Source organism: Oncorhynchus gorbuscha, linkage group LG05, assembly GCF_021184085.1.
Source record: "Oncorhynchus gorbuscha isolate QuinsamMale2020 ecotype Even-year linkage group LG05, OgorEven_v1.0, whole genome shotgun sequence".
In the NCBI taxonomy this organism is placed as follows: Eukaryota; Metazoa; Chordata; class Actinopteri; order Salmoniformes; family Salmonidae; genus Oncorhynchus; species Oncorhynchus gorbuscha.
Window position 1 is genome coordinate 19104769 of NC_060177.1, and position 19609 is coordinate 19124377.

A 19609-nucleotide genomic window follows, 5' to 3' on the forward strand; every position below is an offset into this window, starting at 1 on the left:
TTGCACCCCTTCTGAAAAAACCTACACTCGATCCCTCCGATGTCAACAATTACAGACCAGTATCCCTTCTTTCTTTTCTCTCCAAAACTCTTGAACGTGCCGTCCTTGGCCAGCTCTCCCGCTATCTCTCTCTGAATGGAATGACCTTCTTGATCCAAATCAGTCAGGTTTCAAGACCAGTCATTCAACTGAGACTGCTCTCCTCTGTATCACGGAGGCGCTCCGCACTGCTAAAGCTAACTCTCTCTCCTCTGCTCTCATCCTTCTAGATCTATCGGCTGCCTTCGATACTGTGAACCATCAGATCCTCCTCTCCACCCTCTCCGAGTTGGGCATCTCCGGCGCGGCCCACGCTTGGATTGCGTCCTACCTGACAGGTCGCTCCTACCAGGTGGCGTGGCGAGAATCTGTCTCCTCACCCTGCCTCACACAGGAAGCGGCGCAGGTCCTAATCCAGGCACTTGTCATCTCCCGTCTGGATTACTGCAACTCGCTGTTGGCTGGGCTCCCTGCCTGTGCCATTAAACCCCTTCAACTCATCCAGAACGCCGCAGCCCGTCTGGTGTTCAACCTTCCCAAGTTCTCTCACGTCACCCCGCTCCTCCGTTCTCTCCACTGGCTTCCAGTTGAAGCTCGCATCCGCTACAAGACCATGGTGCTTGCCTACGGAGCTGTGAGGGGAACGGCACCTCAGTACCTCCAGGCTCTGATCAGGCCCTACACCCAAACAAGGGCATTGCGTTCATCCACCTCTGGCCTGCTCGCCTCCCTACCACTGAGGAAGTACAGCTCCCGCTCAGCCCAGTCAAAACTGTTCGCTGCCCTGGCCCCCCAATGGTGGAACAAACTCCCTCACGACGCCAGGACAGCGGAGTCAATCACCACCTTCCGGAGACACCTGAAACCCCACCTCTTTAAGGAATACCTAGGATAGGTTAAGTAATCCCTCTCACCCCACCCCCCTAAGTTTTAGATGCACTATTGTTAAGTGACTGTCCCACTGGATGTCATAAGGTGAATGCACCAATTTGTAAGTCGCTCTGGATAAGAGCGTCTGCTAAATGACTTAAATGTAAATGTAAATGTCAAACGCACAGTATCAGACGGATGTTGCATCGTATCAAACTCCAGGCAATTTAAATGTGAATTCTAATGAGTCAATAGATTATCATTAGAAAATGTTTCATCCAGCAGTCTATATCCACACTTGTAATGATTAGAGAGCTCTTTAAAATGGCAGTGAAAGTAAATGTAGTTTTTTTTTTTTTAATCTGCAGGATTATGTATGTTTTGTCTGAGCAGCACAATGAGACCTGGTTAGAGAATGACAGACCGTTCTAGAAGAAGGGTATGCGGTTAGTATCTTAGCAGTGGGCTGCACTAGTGCAGTGATAGGAACACAGACTGAAACACTGTCATGGAGCCTGAGAATAGGTCAAACTGCAGTTTAGTCAGGGTGGGACAGATTGAGAGAGTTATTAGCTGCTGTTTGTATCTCCAGTATTGAGGTAACATTAGAGAATAGCTGAGATAACACTTGTTGTTTAGCCAGGGGTGGGTGTAGGGAGGAGAGAGGTAATGGCTATGGGCCGTTAATGCATCAGTAGGGATATGATTCAGCGTAGCACAATCAATCACCTACAATCAACCCCCACAAAGCTCATTTACTGAAGCTGCATTAATGCATCAGTGTTTAGTACTAATAATTCACTGAAATATTCTCACAAGCTAACCAACAAAAAGCACTTTGACACAGTTAAAGATGGCCGACATATACGAATGCTGTTTCCATATCTCCCAGGGCCTTTAATAGAGTTGAGGAAGTGAGGTTATCATAGCAGAGTCTACTTCATTACAGACAGACTGTAGTCTAATGCATTATGAGAATATCTCTTTCAATCATTTTCTTGCGATGGAGTCAAGGACATTTGAAATCAGGGGCCCCGCCTATTCTGTCCTTTCTGTTATTGCATATTCATAGTCCTTCACTTCCTAGGTGAGAATACCAGGAGTTCCACCTGCATGTCACACCACAGCATCTCTCACCTCTCACCTCTCACCTCTCACACAATCACAGCAGTCAATTCTCACACCCACTTACCTGCTGCACCAGCTAGTTCAGGCCAACTCACACACTCAAACTCACATCAACGGCACTATGAAAACCCTACGCAACTGAAATGTATTAGTGGCCGCATGCATTGTTACTTCTGCATGCATTGTAGCTGTAGCTCTAATGGTCATTCTTTAGGCCTGTGAGGCGTAGCGCTAACATACTGAGCCCAGGTCTGCGGAAAGGGGGCGTTGCTGTGATGATGAGGAGGAGGAGGCTCGTGATGAAGAGGCATGGCATTCTCCTTGACTCAGGGTCCTCTTGCGCTGGCGGACCAGAGCTTTCTGGTGCCTCTTCATCCTCTGCAGCTGCTCCTCAGCACTCATCCTCCCCCTGCTCTGCTGCTGCAGCACATCCCCAGAGTACAGACGCTCCAAGGCACTCTTTGGTCTCTCCTGAGAGGAGGGAGGAGGGAGGCATAAATTAACACAGCTCACGACACCAGCAAGAGAGCGCGGGAGGGAGGGAGCAGGGGAGAGGATTGCAAAGGAAGAGAAGGAGACAGAGAGGGAGAGGGAGAGCAGATTAAACGAAAGACGAGGAATGGGTTAGAGGAGGCTGAAGAGAGAGTTTAGGTGCCACCATCATTTTACATTAGATCAAGACGCAAAAAAAGTCTGGGAGTGTTTAACAACGAGAGCTTTAGAATGTTGAAGAAATCCCATTAAAGTGGATGATTTTGTGGGGGGGGGGAGACAAAAAGCTTAATAGTTTAAAAGTATACATTTGATCAAAAAGCTGTATACAAGAACACTATTCCAGACCGGTAAGCGTGTACACTTTTTAGCCAGTAAATCTGAAAGCTGTGCTCACAAGTCAAAAGTGGTCCCTGAAAATTGAGTACTACGTCACATACACTATCTATACAAAAGTATGTGGACATCCCTTCAAATTAGTGGATTCTGTTATTTCAGCCACACCCGTTGCTGACAGGTGTATAAAATCGAGCACACTGCCATGCAATCTCCATAGACAAACATTGGCAGTAGAATGGCCTTACTGAAGAGCTCAGTGACTTTCAACATGAGACCGTCATAGGATGCCACCTTTCCAACAAGTCAGTTCGTCAAAGTTCTGACCTGCTAGAGCTGCCCCGGTCAACTGTAAGTGATCTTATTGTGAAATGTAAACATTTAGGAGCAACAGCGTCTCAGCCGTAAAGTGGTAGGCCACACAAGCTCACAGAACGGGACCGCCGAGTGCTGTCCTCGGTTCCAACACTCACTTTTGAGTTCCAAACTGCCTCTGGAAGCAACATCAGCACAAGAACTGTTTGTCGGGAGCTTCATGAAATCGGTTTCCATGGATGAGCAGCTGCACACAAGCCTAAGATCACCATGTGTAATACCAAGCATCGGCTGGAGTGGTGTAAAGCTCTCTGCCATTGGACTCTGGAGCAGTGTAAAAACGCGTTTTCTGAAGTTTTTATTTAAAAACATTTTTTTTTACCTTTATTTTATTTAAAAAGTCAGCTTGTGTCAGCTCCACAAAAGTAAAAGCCATGACAGGATTTACGAACATTATATTTGTGCTGCCTCTCCACCTTGTCTCTTGACTCTTAGTCAGTCAGAAATAGTTGAATCTTACCTTCAGGCCTGAGGCAGCTGAGGCTCCTCTTCTGAGGGTAACATATGAGGAGATGTTTGTGGACTGATTTAGCCTGGATGAGGAGCCAGCCGGCCCTGAGAGAAAGACAGCAAATATGAAAACACGACTCCCAAGTGAGCACAAGAGCCAAAGCATGTTCAGTGGGTACATTACAATGCACATATTTGCTGCTGGTGTGAACACTATAAAAAAAACAAGCTGTTTAGCCTTCCAAGCTGTTTGCTTAGTCTGAAGAGGAAGACATTCTTCAAAGAAACACATTTGTCATTCCACTTTACATCAAGGTGCATTACATGTGTTGGACCTAGAGCTACTTACCTCTGCTTGGCAGGGTCTGGTAGCCACCATCATACCCCAAGGCCCCTATCCTCATGTGACCAGACCCTCCCACTCCCAGAAGCTCAGGTTCACTCAGGAAGGTGCGCAGCTCCACCTGACACCCACAGAGACAGAGATCAGTACCACACAGACACACAGGCACACAGACACATGGCTCCATAGCTCTCTCCAAGCACACACCTTGTTGTCTTCGTTGGTGTATTGGCTGATCTCCCTGTCCCGCTTGCGTTCGTCAGACTGCCGTTTGAGGCCTCGTACAGATGTGTGTCTGATGACGCTGCTTTCCCTGGGCAGCGGAGGCACGGCGGGGGCGTGGTCCTCAGGACTGTATAGCTGAGGTAGTGGTGGTCGGGGAGGGGCGCCCTCATCTGCCTGCAGAGAGAACAACCAACCAGCATATCCTTTACCATCATATTCAACAACATTTACTATCTGATAGGATAACATTCAACACTATTTCCTCCGAGTGGGAGACACTCACCCATTTTGGCACAGACATGGCGAGGGCTGTGGTGGTGTGCTGGGTGGAGGTGGGGGTTGTGGGGCTGAGGTGAGGGCTGTGCTGCTGGGCCAGTCTCATCTCTCCGAGGGAGGAACTGGCAGACAGAGAAGGCACTGATGACGGCGACACGGAAGGCACAAGTTTTCTCTCTGGAGGCACAAAAACACACACGTAAAACACCCCCCCCCCAACACACACAACATACACATTCAAATTACACAAGAGAACAACACTCCAACCACAAAAGCCAAATACACATACAGACCACAATCAACTCATCCATTTTGTCTCCTGTAACTATATAAGCACATGACAAGTAGCGTCCATTTCTCTCTCCAGCTCGTCCTGAGCTCCAGTGTGTGTTAGTAGAGGCAAGCGGAGGCAGAGCCACAACACTCCTCTCACCTGGGTTGGTCACAGAGGAGATGGTGACTTGGTAGTTGGCTTTGCTGGAGCTGAGGCCTGCTATTACGTCTTCAATCCTCCACAACTCCCTCTTGAACTGGGACTTCTCCTTCTGCTCATAGACAAACACACAACCATGAACACAAACACTACAGATGTCTGTTCCCGTCCCTCTGGGAATCTGTACGAGAGTATGTGTTTGCAGTGGTGTGGTTGTGGTGCGATCCTGACCTGAGAGAGACCACTGCGGTTCATCTGGCCCTCCAGAGCTGTCCTCAACCAGTCTACATCTCTCTCCAGGCTGCTGTACTCGTTCCACACATTCTCCATCTCCTGCATGGAGCAAGAGAGACATAGAGAAAGACAGAGTAAGAGAGAGGGAGCGTGATAGAGAGCGTAAGAGAGAGGGAGCGAGATAAAGAGAGTAAGAGAGAGGGAGCGTGATAAGAGAGCGTAAGAGAGAGGGAGCGAGATAAAGAGAGTAAGAGAGAGGGAGCGAGATAAAGAGAGTAAGAGAGAGGGAGCGAGATAAAGAGAGTAAGAGAAAGGGAGCGAGATAAGAGAGTAAGAGAAAGGGAGCGAGATAAGAGAGTAAGAGAAAGGGAGCGAGATAAAGAGAGAGTAAGAGAGAGGGAGCGAGATAAAGAGATAGTAAGAGAAAGGGAGAGAGATAAAGAGAGAGTAAGAGAAAGGGAGAGAGATAAAGAGAGAGTAAGAGAGAGGGAGCGAGATAAGAGAGTAAGAGAAAGGGAGCGAGATAAGAGAGTAAGAGAAAGGGAGTGAGATAAGAGAGTAAGAGAGAGGGAGCGAGATAAAGAGAGTAAGAGAGAGGGAGCGAGATAAAGAGAGAGTAAGAGAAAGGGAGCGAGATAAAGAGAGAGTAAGAGAAAGGGAGCGAGATAAGAGAGTAAGAGAAAGGGAGCGAGATAAGAGAGTAAGAGAAAGGGAGCGAGATATGAGAGTAAGAGAGAGGGAGCGAGATAGAGAGTAAGAGAGAGGGAGCGAGATAAAGAGAGAGTAAGAGAAAGGGAGCGAGATAAAGAGAGAGTAAGAGAAAGGGAGCGAGATAAGAGAGTAAGAGAAAGGGAGCGAGATAAGAGAGTAAGAGAAAGGGAGCGAGATAAGAGAGTAAGAGAAAGGGAGCGAGATAAAGAGAGAGTAAGAGAGAGGGAGCGAGATAAAGAGAGAGTAAGAGAAAGGTAGCGAGATAAAGAGAGAGTAAGAGAAAGGTAGCGAGATAGAGTAAGAGAGAGGGAGCGAGATAAAGAGAGTAAGAGAGAGGGAGCGAGATAAAGAGAGAGTAAGAGAGGGAGCGAGATAAAGAGAGAGTAAGAGAAAGGTAGCGAGATAAAGAGAGTAAGAGAAAGGGAGCGAGATAAAGAGAGAGTAAGAGAGAGGGAGCGAGATAGAGTAAGAGAGAGAGTAAGAGAAGAGGGGAGCGAGATAAAGAGAGAGTAAGAGAGAGGGAGAGATAAAGAGAGAGTAAGAGAGAGGGAGCGAGATAAAGAGAGAGTAAGAGAAAGGGAGCGAGATAAAGAGAGAGTAAGAGAAAGGGAGCGAGATAAAGAGAGAGTAAGAGAGAGGGAGCGAGATAAAGAGAGAGTAAGAGAAAGGTAGCGAGATAGAGTAAGAGAGAGGGAGCGAGATAAAGAGAGAGTAAGAGAGAGGGAGCGAGATAAAGAGAGAGTAAGAGAGAGGGAGCGAGATAAAGAGAGAGTAAGAGAAAGGGAGCGAGATAAAGAGAGAGTAAGAGAAAGGGAGCGAGATAAAGAGAGAGTAAGAGAGAGGGAGCGAGATAAAGAGAGAGTAAGAGAGAGGGAGCGAGATAAAGAGAGAGTGAGCGAGATAAAGAGAGAGTAAGAGAGAGGGAGCGAGATAAAGAGAGAGTGAGCGAGATAAAGAAAGTAAGAGAGAGGGAGCGAGATAGAGAGTAAGAGAGAGGGAGCGAGATAGAGTGTAAGAGAGTGAGAAAGACAGAGAGGGAGGTTGTGTGGTCAGTCAATGGTGCTGACTGTGGTCAGTCAAACCAGTGAGCCAGGCTGTGTTAGGTCAGACAGAGCAGGCCTTACCGTGAACACCTGAGAGATCTCAGCTCTGATGTGCACCACGTCCTCCTGCAGTAGTCTCTGCTGGTAGGATATCTTCTCCTGGTGGGCCGGCTGGTCCCGGTACTGCTCCATCTGCTGGTGGGACACGTCCAGCACAGACTCCAACTTGTCCTGTAGGACAGGACACCACGAGGGCTTGGGGTATTCACCACGAGACCATACGGGGGAGCTAATACACACGTACACATACCCAGGTACACACACGTGCACAAACATGTGCACACACACACAAACAAACACAGAAAACCCAATACCTTGTCTTCCTTGAGCGTGCATATCGTTGTTTCCAGCTCCTGAAGGATCTTGTCTTGTTCACACAGTCGGCTTAACTTCACCTGCACAGGGAACAGCAGCATGCAGCACAGAGAACAGAGATTGATAAGGTCTAAGAAGACTAGGTATATGGCTGGAACAGGGACCCTCTGCCTAGCAGCTTCTGGTAAACACTATTCAAACCACAGTGCCCAGCAGAATGAATTGATAGTCTACTGTAGTCTGCTCTGTCTGTAAATATGTCAATAAGATCCATCTCTTTGAAATGCCCTGAGGACCTCATCTTCTCTGTGTGAAAATAAAGAAATAAAGCTTTATACTGTCTGCTTGTGGGGAATGGTAATGCCCATTATAAGCAATCATAATCAAAAATCCATATTTAGAAATTCACTTTTTAAGAGAACAGTGCTTATTGAGACTGGCATATTTGTTTCCCCGCAGAAATGGGTTATATGTTTCTGAAAACAAAATAAGACTGCCTAGCTTACAATCTTTCTCACACACTGAGTGTTTATTCTTGAGTTCTATTTATCATTCTGTTCAATTAATAATTAAGCTGTTTTTTATTTCACAGACGTATATTGTTGTTTTAATTGCATGAAATATTCATTGTTCAAACAAATTCACCAATTCTTATAAATTGTTAAACTGGAACAATGCTAATGATGAAAAGCCAAGACATCCAGCTTATTTACCTCCATTCTGAGCAAACAAAGAATTAAATAGGCTGGATGACAGAAATCAAACTGAAAAATGTAAGAGCTTTATGTCTAAAATCACATTTATTGTATTTTTCCTTTTAAATTGAGAGCTGGAAATAAAGTCCCTCATCGATACTCTCAGGCTTTAACAGTGAAGCTGTCTGTCCCCACAGTCCTGCATCTTCGCTCTGCTCCGTTCCCTCCCTACACACTCTCTGTTTACCACAACTACACAATACCAACTTCTCAAATCCTCAGTTCACTGTCTCTGTAGTGGATTGTAAGATGTGAAAAACGATAGACGTTGAAGGAGAGAGATGGATAAACTGGGTGTTGATCAGACAAGTTTTGGTTAGGGGGGGGTGGGGGCCGGTATACTTACATCAACATCGCTCTCTGCTATCTGAACAGGTCTCGATGGTCTGCCTTTTAGAGTTTCACGGCCTGTAACCTGCAATGCCCCAAAGGCACAAATACAACCTTACTTTTCCCAGCAATAGTTGCAAAAAAAAGTTCAACTACCCTAAATATTAAAATCAACATTCAATAGATAACACTCAACAACAACAACATTACAGCCATTATCAAGCAACAGCATGAGACCTTGCTAAGGACATTGGGATGGCAGAAACCACAATGTAGAACAGGTATGTAAAACATGATTCAACAAAGAGGACGTGGGTAGTAGTGTGCACAAGAAGACGTGGGTAGTGGTGTGCACAAGAAGACGTGGGTAGTGGTGTGCACAAGAGGACGTGGGTAGTGGTGTGCACAAGAGGGCGTGGGTAGTGGTGTGCACAAGAGGGCGTGGGTAGTAGTGTGCACAAGAGGGCGTGGGTAGTAGTGTGCACAAGAGGACGTGGGTAGTAGTGTGCACAAGAGGACGTGGGTAGTAGTGTGCACAAGAGGGCGTGGGTAGTAGTGTGCACAAGAGGGCGTGGGTAGTAGTGTGCACAAGAGGGCGTGGGTAGTGTGCACAAGAGGGCGTGGGTAGTAGTGTGCACAAGAGGGCGTGGGTAGTAGTGTGCACAAGAGGGCGTGGGTAGTAGTGTGCACAAGAGGGCGTGGGTAGTAGTGTGCACAAGAGGGCGTGGGTAGTAGTGTGCACAAGAGGGCGTGGGTAGTAGTGTGCACAAGAGGGCAAGTGTGCACAAGAGGGCGTGGGTAGTAGTGTGCACAAGAGGGCGTGGGTAGTAGTGTGCACAAGAGGGCGTGGGTAGTAGTGTGCACAAGAGGGCGTGGGTAGTAGTGTGCACAAGAGGGCGTGGGTAGTAGTGTGCACAAGAGGGCGTGGGTAGTAGTGTGCACAAGAGGGCGTGGGTAGTAGTGTGCACAAGAGGGCGTGGGTAGTAGTGTGCACAAGAGGGCGTGGGTAGTAGTGTGCACAAGAGGGCGTGGGTAGTAGTGTGCACAAGAAGACGTGGGTAGTAGTGTGCACAAGAGGGCGTGGGTAGTAGTGTGCACAAGAGGCGTGGGTAGTAGTGTGCACAAGAGGGTGGGTAGTAGTGTGCACAAGAAGACGGCGTGGGTAGTAGTGTGCACAAGAAGACGACGTGTGCACAAGAGGGACGTGGGTAGTAGTGTGCACAAGAGGGGTGGGTAGTAGTGTGCACAAGAGGACGACGTGGGTAGTAGTGTGCACAAGAGGACGACGTGGGTAGTAGTGTGCACAAGAAGGCGTGGGTAGTAGTGTGCACAAGAGGGCGTGGGTAGTAGTGTGCACAAGAGGACGTGGGTAGTAGTGTGCACAAGAGGACGTGGGTAGTAGTGTGCACAAGAGGACGTGGGTAGTAGTGTGCACAAGAGGACGTGGGTAGTAGTGTGCACAAGAGGACGTGGGTAGTAGTGTGCACAAGAGGACGTGGGTAGTAGTGTGCACAAGAGGACGTGGGTAGTAGTGTGCACAAGAGGACGTGGGTAGTAGTGTGCACAAGAGGACGTGGGTAGTAGTGTGCACAAGAGGACGTGGGTAGTAGTGCACAAGAGTAGTGTGCACAAGAGGACGTGGGTAGTAGTGTGCACAAGAGGACGTGGGTAGTAGTGTGCACAAGAGGACGTGGGTAGTAGTGTGCACAAGAGGACGTGGGTAGTAGTGTGCACAAGAGGACGTGGGTAGTAGTGTGCACAAGAGGACGTGGGTAGTAGTGTGCACAAGAGGACGTGGGTAGTAGTGTGCACAAGAGGACGTGGGTAGTAGTGTGCACAAGAGGACGTGGGTAGTAGTGTGCACAAGAGGACGTGGGTAGTAGTGTGCACAAGAGGACGTGGGTAGTAGTGTGCACAAGAAGACAAGAGGACGTGGGTAGTAGTGTGCACAAGAGGACGTGGGTAGTAGTGTGCACAAGAAGGACGTGGGTAGTAGTGTGCACAAGAGGACGTGGGTAGTAGTGTGCACAAGAGGACGTGGGTAGTAGTGTGCACAAGAGGACGTGGGTAGTAGTGTGCACAAGAGGACGTGGGTAGTAGTGTGCACAAGAGGACGTGGGTAGTAGTGTGCACAAGAGGACGTGGGTAGTAGTGTGCACAAGAGGACGTGGGTAGTAGTGTGCACAAGAAGACGTGGGTAGTAGTGTGCACAAGAGGACGGGGTAGTAGTGTGCACAAGAAGACGTGGGTAGTAGTGTGCACAAGAGGACGTGGGTAGTAGTGTGCACAAGAAGACGGGTAGAAGACGTGGGTAGTGTGTGCACAAGAAGACGACGTGGGTAGTAGTGTGCACAAGAAGACGTGGGTAGTAGTGTGCACAAGAAGACGTGGGTAGTAGTGTGCACAAGAAGACGTAGTAGTGTGCACAAGAAGACGTGGGTAGTAGTGTGCACAAGAAGGAGTAGTGTGCACAAGAAGACGTGGGTAGTAGTGTGCACAAGAAGACGTGGGTAGTAGTGTGCACAAGAGGACGTGGGTAGTAGTGTGCACAAGAAGACGTGGGTAGTAGTGTGCACAAGAAGACGTGGGTAGTAGTGTGCACAAGAGGACGTGGGTAGTAGTGTGCACAAGAAGACGTGGGTAGTAGTGTGCACAAGAGGACGTGGGTAGTAGTGTGCACAAGAGGGCGTGGGTAGTAGTGCACAAGAGGACGTGGGTAGTAGTGTGCACAAGAGGGCGTGGGTAGTAGTGTGCACAAGAAGGCGTGGGTAGTAGTGTGCACAAGAGGCGTGGGTAGTAGTGTGCACAAGAGGACGTGGGTAGTAGTGTGCACAAGAGGGCGTGGGTAGTAGTGTGCACAAGAGGGCGTGGGTAGTAGTGTGCACAAGAAGACGAGTGGGTAGTAGTGTGCACAAGAAGGACGTGGGTAGTAGTGTGCACAAGAAGACGTGGGTAGTAGTGTGCACAAGAAGACGACGTGGGTAGTAGTGTGCACAAGAAGACGTGGGTAGTAGTGTGCACAAGAAGACGTGGGTAGTAGTGTGCACAAGAAGACGTGGGTAGTAGTGTGCACAAGAGGACACAAGTGTGCACAAGAGGACGTGGGTAGTAGTGTGCACAAGAGGACGTGGGTAGTAGTGTGCACAAGAGGACGTGGGTAGTAGTGTGCACAAGAGGACGTGGGTAGTAGTGTGCACAAGAGGACGTGGGTAGTAGTGTGCACAAGAGGAGTAGTAGTGTGCACAAGAGGACGTGGGTAGTAGTGTGCACAAGAAGACGTGGGTAGTAGTGTGCACAAGAAGACGTGGGTAGTAGTGTGCACAAGAAGACGTGGGTAGTAGTGTGCACAAGAGGACGTGGGTAGTAGTGTGCACAAGAGGACGTGGGTAGTAGTGTGCACAAGAGGACGTGGGTAGTAGTGTGCACAAGAGGACGTGGGTAGTAGTGTGCACAGTAGTGTGCACAAGAAGACGTGGGTAGTAGTGTGCAAAGAGGACGTGGGTAGTAGTGTGCACAAGAGGACGTGGGTAGTAGTGTGCACAAGAGGACGTGGGTAGTAGTGTGCACAAGAGGACGTGGGTAGTAGTGTGCACAAGGTAGTGTGCACAAGAGGACGTGGGTAGTAGTGTGCACAAGAGGACGTGGGTAGTAGTGTGCACAAGAGGACGTGGGTAGTAGTGTGCACAAGAGGACGTGGGTAGTAGTGTGCACAAGAGGACGTGGGTAGTAGTGTGCACAAGAGGACGTGGGTAGTAGTGTGCACAAGAGGACGTGGGTAGTAGTGTGCACAAGAAGACGTGGGTAGTAGTGTGCACAAGAAGGCGTGGGTAGTAGTGTGCACAAGAGGGCGTGGGTAGTAGTGTGCACAAGAAGACGCGTGGGTAGTAGTGTGCACAAGAAGACGACGTGGGTAGTAGTGTGCACAAGAAGACGAAGAGGACGTGGGTAGTAGTGTGCACAAGAAGACGACGTGGGTAGTAGTGTGCACAAGAAGACGACGTGGGTAGTAGTGTGCACAAGAAGACGACGTGGGTAGTAGTGTGCACAAGAAGACGACGTGGGTAGTAGTGTGCACAAGAAGACGACGTGGGTAGTAGTGTGCACAAGAAGACGTGGGTAGTAGTGTGCACAAGAAGACGTGGGTAGTAGTGTGCACAAGAAGACGTGGGTAGTAGTGTGCACAAGAAGACGTGGGTAGTAGTGTGCACAAGAAGACGTGGGTAGTAGTGTGCACAAGAAGACGTGGGTAGTAGTGTGCACAAGAGGACGTGGGTAGTAGTGTGCACAAGAGGACGTGGGTAGTAGTGTGCACAAGAAGACACAAGAGGACGTGGGTAGTAGTGTGCACAAGAAGACGTGGGTAGTAGTGTGCACAAGAGGACGTGGGTAGTAGTGTGCAGTAGTGCACAAGAAGGACGTGGGTAGTAGTGGAAGACGTGTAGTGTGCACAAGAAGGCGTGGGTAAGTGTGCACAAGAAGGCGTGGGTAGTAGTGTGCACAAGAAGGCGTGGGTAGTAGTGTGCACAAGAGGGCGTGGGTAGTAGTGTGCACAAGAGGGCGTGGGTAGTAGTGTGCACAAGAGGGCGTGGGTAGTAGTGTGCACAAGAAGACGACGTGGGTAGTAGTGTGCACAAGAAGACGACGTGGGTAGTAGTGTGCACAAGAAGACGACGTGGGTAGTAGTGTGCACAAGAAGACGACGTGGGTAGTAGTGTGCACAAGAAGACGTGGGTAGTAGTGTGCACAAGAAGACGTGGGTAGTAGTGTGCACAAGAAGACGACGTGGGTAGTAGTGTGCACAAGAAGACGACGCGGGTAGTAGTGTGCACAAGAAGACGTGTGTAGTAGTGTGCACAAGAGGACGTGGGTAGTAGTGTGCACAAGAGGACGTGGGTAGTAGTGTGCACAAGAGGATGTGGGTAGTAGTGTGCACAAGAGGATGTGGGTAGTAGTGTGCACAAGAGGATGTGGGTAGTAGTGTGCACAAGAAGACGTGGGTAGTAGTGTGCACAAGAAGACGTGGGTAGTAGTGTGCACAAGAAGACGTGGGTAGTAGTGTGCACAAGAAGACGTGGGTAGTAGTGTGCACAAGAAGACATGGGTAGTAGTGTGCACAAGAAGACGTGGGTAGTAGTGTGCACAAGAGGACGTGGGTAGTAGTGTGCACAAGAGGACGTGGGTAGTAGTGTGCACAAGAGGACGTGGGTAGTAGTGTGCACAAGAGGACGTGGGTAGTAGTGTGCACAAGAGGACGTGGGTAGTAGTGTGCACAAGAGGACGTGGGTAGTAGTGTGCACAAGAGGACGTGGGTAGTAGTGTGCACAAGAAGACGTGGGTAGTAGTGTGCACAAGAAGACGTGGGTAGTAGTGTGCACAAGAAGACGTGGGTAGTAGTGTGCACAAGAAGACGTGGGTAGTAGTGTGCAACAAGACAATGCAATACGACTGCTTTAAAAGCTGTGCAAATATTCTATGGTCAAAAACAGCATCTGTGCATTTAAGAGAGAGGCCACAACGGAGAACCACAAAGCTGCTCTTTCCTGGCAGTGTGTCTGTGGGTTTAGTTAACGACCGTGTCCTCTTTATGAACCAAGAGAAAGGGAGGAACTAGCAGGAAATATTGCACCTCCTTCAGATCCTCTCTGTTACAGTGATAAATCAGACTTGGCCAAAGACATATTTCAGAGACATCAGTGAACTGGCCCAGTGAGAATTGATATAAATAGAAGATATAGTTCAGCGTCTTTCACTAAGTGTCTTCAGTGTCTTTCGCTAAGAGATTTGAATTGACTTAATACCCAAACAGAGCTAATGATTTCTGCTGATCCATATCAAAGGGCATAGAGATGTAGGTGTGTTTACAATTATAACCAAAGCACACGTTATGTATCTGACCTTATAGCTCTGATTCTGTTAAATGATAATCAGTGTTTCTCAAAGAGCACCCTTGGGTCATCTCTTTAGTGGTTACAAGACAAACCAAGGAAAAGAAAGGCTTTGAAACAAAGTGCAATCCAGGGTTCAACAGCATGCAATGGGACTCCCTCTCACAGAGAGCAGAGACAGAGTCCACATCAGTCAGTCAGCACACACTGACACAGCATCCCCATGATGGACTACAGTACCCAGCAGGCAAAGCTATGCACTACAGTCACAGGTGGGTCTCTCTTCTAACATGGCCACTCATCACAGCAAACACAGGCAGGTGAGGAGTGCATTATACACATTCTATTAGGAGAAGCAGTGGAATCTCTTTGTATGCACACCATCCTTACATTCCAACTGGACCCAAAACCTGGAGGGGTGTTTTCTAACACATTGTGTACCATAACGATCAACGGGTCAATACTGTTGATCTGTTTTAAAACAGGAAATAGAGAGGTGTTACATCAGAATGTACACATCGATAATAGAACTCCCCACTCCAAGAAACAGAAGGTTAATTAAGGTTTGTGGTGTTATACATACAAATCACTTCAGGAAGATCAGATGCTTTGTACTGTTGTTAATGGAAGATAATTGCTGATAGCAGAATGTCGAATCATTACAACACACAAGGTCATTCAAGGTCATTCTGATGAAGCTGGCATTAGACTTACACTACCAGTAAAAGGTTTTAGAACACCTACACATTCAAGGGTTTTTTCTTTATTTTTTACTATTTTCCACATTGTAGAATAATAGTGAAGACATCAAACTAAACAAATAACACATATGGAATCATGTGGTAAACAAATATGTTTGAGATTCTTCAAATAGCCACCCTTTGCCTTGACAGCTTTGCACACTCTTGGCATTCTCTCAACTAGCTTCACCTGGAATGCTTTTCCAACAGTCTTGAACGAGTTCCCACGTATGCTGAGCACTTGTTGGCTGCTTTCCCTTTACTCTGCTGTCTGACTATTCCCAAACATCTCAATTTGGTTGAGGTTGGATGATTGTGGAGGCCAGGTCATCTGATGCAGCACTCCATCACTCTCCTTCTTAGTAAAATAGCCCGTACACAGCCTGGAGGTGTGTTGTGTCATTGTCCTGTTGAAAAAACAAATGATAGTGGAACTAAGCCCAGATGGGATGGTATATCGCTGCAGAATGCTGTGGTAGCCATGCTGGTTAAATGAGCCTGGAACTCTAAATAAATAACAGACAGTGTCACCAGCAAAGCACCCCCACACCATCACACCTCCTCCATGCTTTACGATGGGGAAATATACATGCGGAGATCATCCGTTCACCATCACCGCGTCTCACAAAGACACAGCGGTTGGAACCAAGAATCTAGACTTTGGACTCATCAGACCAAAGGACAAATTTCCACCGGTCTAATGTCCATTGCTCGTTTTTCTTGGCCCAAGCAAGTCTCTTCTTCTTATTGGTGTCTTTTAGTAGTGGTTTCTTTGCAGCAAATTGACCATGAAGGCCTGATTCACACAGTCTCTTCTGAACAGTTGATGTTGAGATGTTACTTGAACTCTGTGAAGCATTTATTTGGGCTAGAATTTCTGAGGCTGGTAACTCTTATGAACTTATCCTCTGCAGCAGAGGTAACTCTGGGTCTTCCATTCCTGTGGTGGTCCTCATGAGAGCCAGTTTCATCATAGTGCTTGATGGTTTTTGCGACTGACCTTGAAGAAACTATCAAAGTTCTTGACATTTTACGTATTGAGTAATCTTCAGGTCTTGAAGTAATGATGGACTGTCGTTTCTCTTTGCTTATTTGAGCTGTTCTTGCCATAATATGGACTTGGTATTTCACTAAATAGGGCTATCTTCTGTTTGCCCCCCCCCCTACCTTGTTACAACACAACTGATTGGCTCCAACGCATAAATAAATTCCACAAATGGACTTTTAAGAAGGCACACCTGTTAATTGAAATGCATTCCAGGTGACTACCTCATGAAGCTGTTCTTTGGTCTAATGCCAAGAGTGTGCAAGGCTGTCATCAAGGCAAATGATGGCTATTGGAAGAATCTCAAATATAAAATACATTTTGATTGGTTTAACACTTTTTTGGTTACTACATGATTCCATGTGTTATTTCATAGTTCTGATGTCTTCACCATTATTCTACAATGTAGAAAATAGTCCAAATAAAGAAAAACCATTGAATGAGGTGTTCTAAAACTTTTGACCGGTAGTGTTTATGAAGCTGCACAGCAGCAAGATATTTTCCGGGTTCGAGTGCATCAAATCCGTGATGTATCATGGGTAAATTGTGACTGACTGACTGATCTACAAATAATATTGTGTAGTTATTTACTGTGGGATACAAGGTGATTTGTAGATCAGTCAGTCTCGGCTCGCCTTTAAAGTCGGCTGCAATGTCGAACGTGCCCATTGTAGATCTCTTTTAACAGCACTGCCTGATGGGAAGTGAAATATACATGATGCAAAACATAGTTTTTGACATGTAGTACTGTGCTGCTTGAAACTTCAGTTCCCATCAGTGGAGGTATGATATTTTGGCCCCATGTTTTCAGGGTGAATATGTACTATTCCCAATGTACTTTTATCCAATTGCAAGGGTAGCTAGCTTTGACACAATATAGAAAATGTTATAATTTATACTGTAGCCAATAATCATTTAATTTTATGTCTAAGGTCATATTGCACTCAAGTGGTTTTCTTTGCTGAATTGATAGTAAAGACACACAGATGAATGAAGCATAGCATTATTCTCAGTATACAGAGCATTAGTAACAAAAACAACAGTGGTTAAAACACACAGAAGACAGTTTAAATTCCAACATCAACCTAAACCACACAGCCCTGAGGAACGGGGTCAGAAAGAAGAGGAGAGAGCAGCAGCAGGAGGTGTGTGAATGGTGGAAGAGACTGACACTGTAGACAGTGGAAGGAAGAGCAGGATGCAGGCTACAGAGGAGAGAGGAGGAAGAGAGATAAATCCATCATTTACATGATCTTTTCTCTTGGGGCCCACCTTCAGATCTAGATAATCCAGGTCCTCCTTCAGTTGCATGTAAGTATCATCTGCCTGACAGACAATGAGGAGTGGAGAGACAGATCACAAGACGGAAAGCTGCAAAGGATGCTAGGAGGCTATAGTATAGGAAGACTAGTCAGGTGCAGTTACAGCACAACTCTATATCTCTACTTCTTTCTCATTGGAGAGATCATATCAATACAGTCAAATGAATATTAGTGAGGCAAAATAGGACAGAAAAATCAGGCAGATTGATTCAGTTATATTATGAGAATTTACACCAAACTAGATTGTAGTGTAAGCCTGCTATCTAAATAGTTTAGGGATGCTTACACAAATAGCTTAAGCATTTCATAGGGCGGTATACTGCTTATAATTCAGTTCGCCGCCAAACCTCCGGCACGGGTGAATGATGTCTACATGAGGATGAACAGAACATAAGTGTTGATGGAGAGAGACAGTGGTTGTCATTGAGCACCTTTACAGCTTCACTGTGGTTGTGCAGGTCTGGGATCAGAGCAGTGCACTGTGTTTGGACTGGCTCTTCTAGGGCAGGGGGTCGGCAACAGGCACCTTTTTTATTGGATAGATTTTTGTGGTCAAAAAAGAGACTGTAAAATCCCCAGGAATTCAGTTTAATTTAGGAAATCTGTTCCCAAGTATTCCCACAAATAAAATAAAAAGAGACATGTGATCATGACTCTGTGCAATCAAGGTATTACTTCAAATGGAATACAATTTTCATTTTTATAATTAAGTTCCAGCCCCCCTGACCCTTCGCTCCAACAAAAATCATCCCGCGGCTGAATCTAGTTGCCTACCCCTGCTCTAGGGAGACACACTCCTGAGCCAGTCTGTATACCCAGGATCACTTTACACCAATAGGAGTGACCTCTCAGATACACACAGTTCAACACAACCAGGACTTAGAGGGGAAATGTATTTTTTACTTTTCTTACACATTTGTCATTGTAGTTATCCAGGTTTGCAAAGAGCTCAAACAGAAGATAAGGCTACAGTAGATGTATGTGAAGACAGGCACGGTGCATAGTCAACAAGCAACATGCTTGATATGAAGCTTGGGAGCAACATCATGTTTGTTTTTTAACAAATCAAATGAAACACGTCTCTGTAAGGCTCAACGGAGTGCTACATTATGCCGACAGATGAGTGAGGCCGTCCATTCAAACACAACACAGGCTGGTGTATCTATAGCTGCAGACAGTCCATGCTAACAGGGGAGCACGCTAAGCCACTAGTACAACAAGACACGACCAACACACCACACAGTCCAATGAATGATGGAGCTGGGACCAAAACACTAGCAGAGACACAGACTGCGGGTGATGGGGATTTGTCTGGGGGCTGGGGATCCACGATTCATTGGAGTGGGGCTGCAGAGCAGGGCGGCTGCAGGGGTTGAGGATACGAGGGGGCCTGACCTGCAGGCTGGGGCCTAGGAAGCCGTTGTGATGTAGGTGGTGGAGGGCGTCACCGTGGACACCAGCCATCTTGGCCTGGTGACTCCTGAGCTGAATGAGCAGCAGGGTCAACTCCTCCGGCTGCAGTAGGGTCAGGCCCAGGCCAGGGAGAGGAAGAGAGGGAGGGACAGAGAGAGAGCACTTCAACACCTGGCCACCAGGGCGGCAGCAGTGAGGGCTCAGCTCTTCAGGCCCCAGAGAGCTGTGGGCCAAGGCATCCTACCACAATACCTGCTCCTCTCTCCCCACCACCCACACAAGGCCCTTCAGAGCAGAACAGCACTGAATCCACCAGCTGAAAATGGTGCTGCTTTCTGACTGAAATGTATTACATTGAAGTTCCCTTCAGCATTAATCTTTAATAGTCCGAATATAAAGCAGAGAATAGTTTAAACTGGGTGTGTGATGAAGATAAATGAACAAGACAGAAGCTGTACCGTTTTCCCATGCAAGCTTGGTGCGCTGACTGTGTGTGTGATGTAGCCCATGGCTGGCATTGACCGTCTCTCCAGCTGACTAGTCTGTGGGAAAACAAAGACATCAACAAGTTATTAGGCTACATATCCCATTTCACAGATCAAACAGAATGGCAAATCATAAATGAACATTTACAAGGATGAATATGCCTGCAATGTGGTTCAGATCGTTCCTGGCTTTCTGTCCCCGCTACTGGGCATTCTGATATGTAACACCCCAAACTTAAAGGGAAAGCCTGCAACTTTACAAACTCATTTGTGCACACAGCAGATTTTTCTTCTATCCATGTAT

At 47.2% G+C, this 19609-nt stretch overlaps 1 protein-coding gene across 1 annotated transcript in view; it reads right to left on the reverse strand.

Annotated features, from left to right (window-relative positions):
* The window catches only part of LOC124035617 (pleckstrin homology domain-containing family A member 7-like), a 157141-nt gene that overhangs the window by 16982 nt on the left and 120550 nt on the right, over positions 1-19609 (reverse strand). Inside the window, 12 exon segments of the mRNA XM_046349157.1 lie at positions 2278-2508; positions 3701-3795; positions 4040-4154; positions 4241-4432; positions 4542-4778; positions 4780-5079; positions 5199-5300; positions 7037-7186; positions 7330-7410; positions 8432-8500; positions 17358-17411; positions 19279-19362. Coding sequence (XP_046205113.1) covers positions 2278-2508; positions 3701-3795; positions 4040-4154; positions 4241-4432; positions 4542-4778; positions 4780-5079; positions 5199-5300; positions 7037-7186; positions 7330-7410; positions 8432-8500; positions 17358-17411; positions 19279-19362 — 1710 coding nt within the window.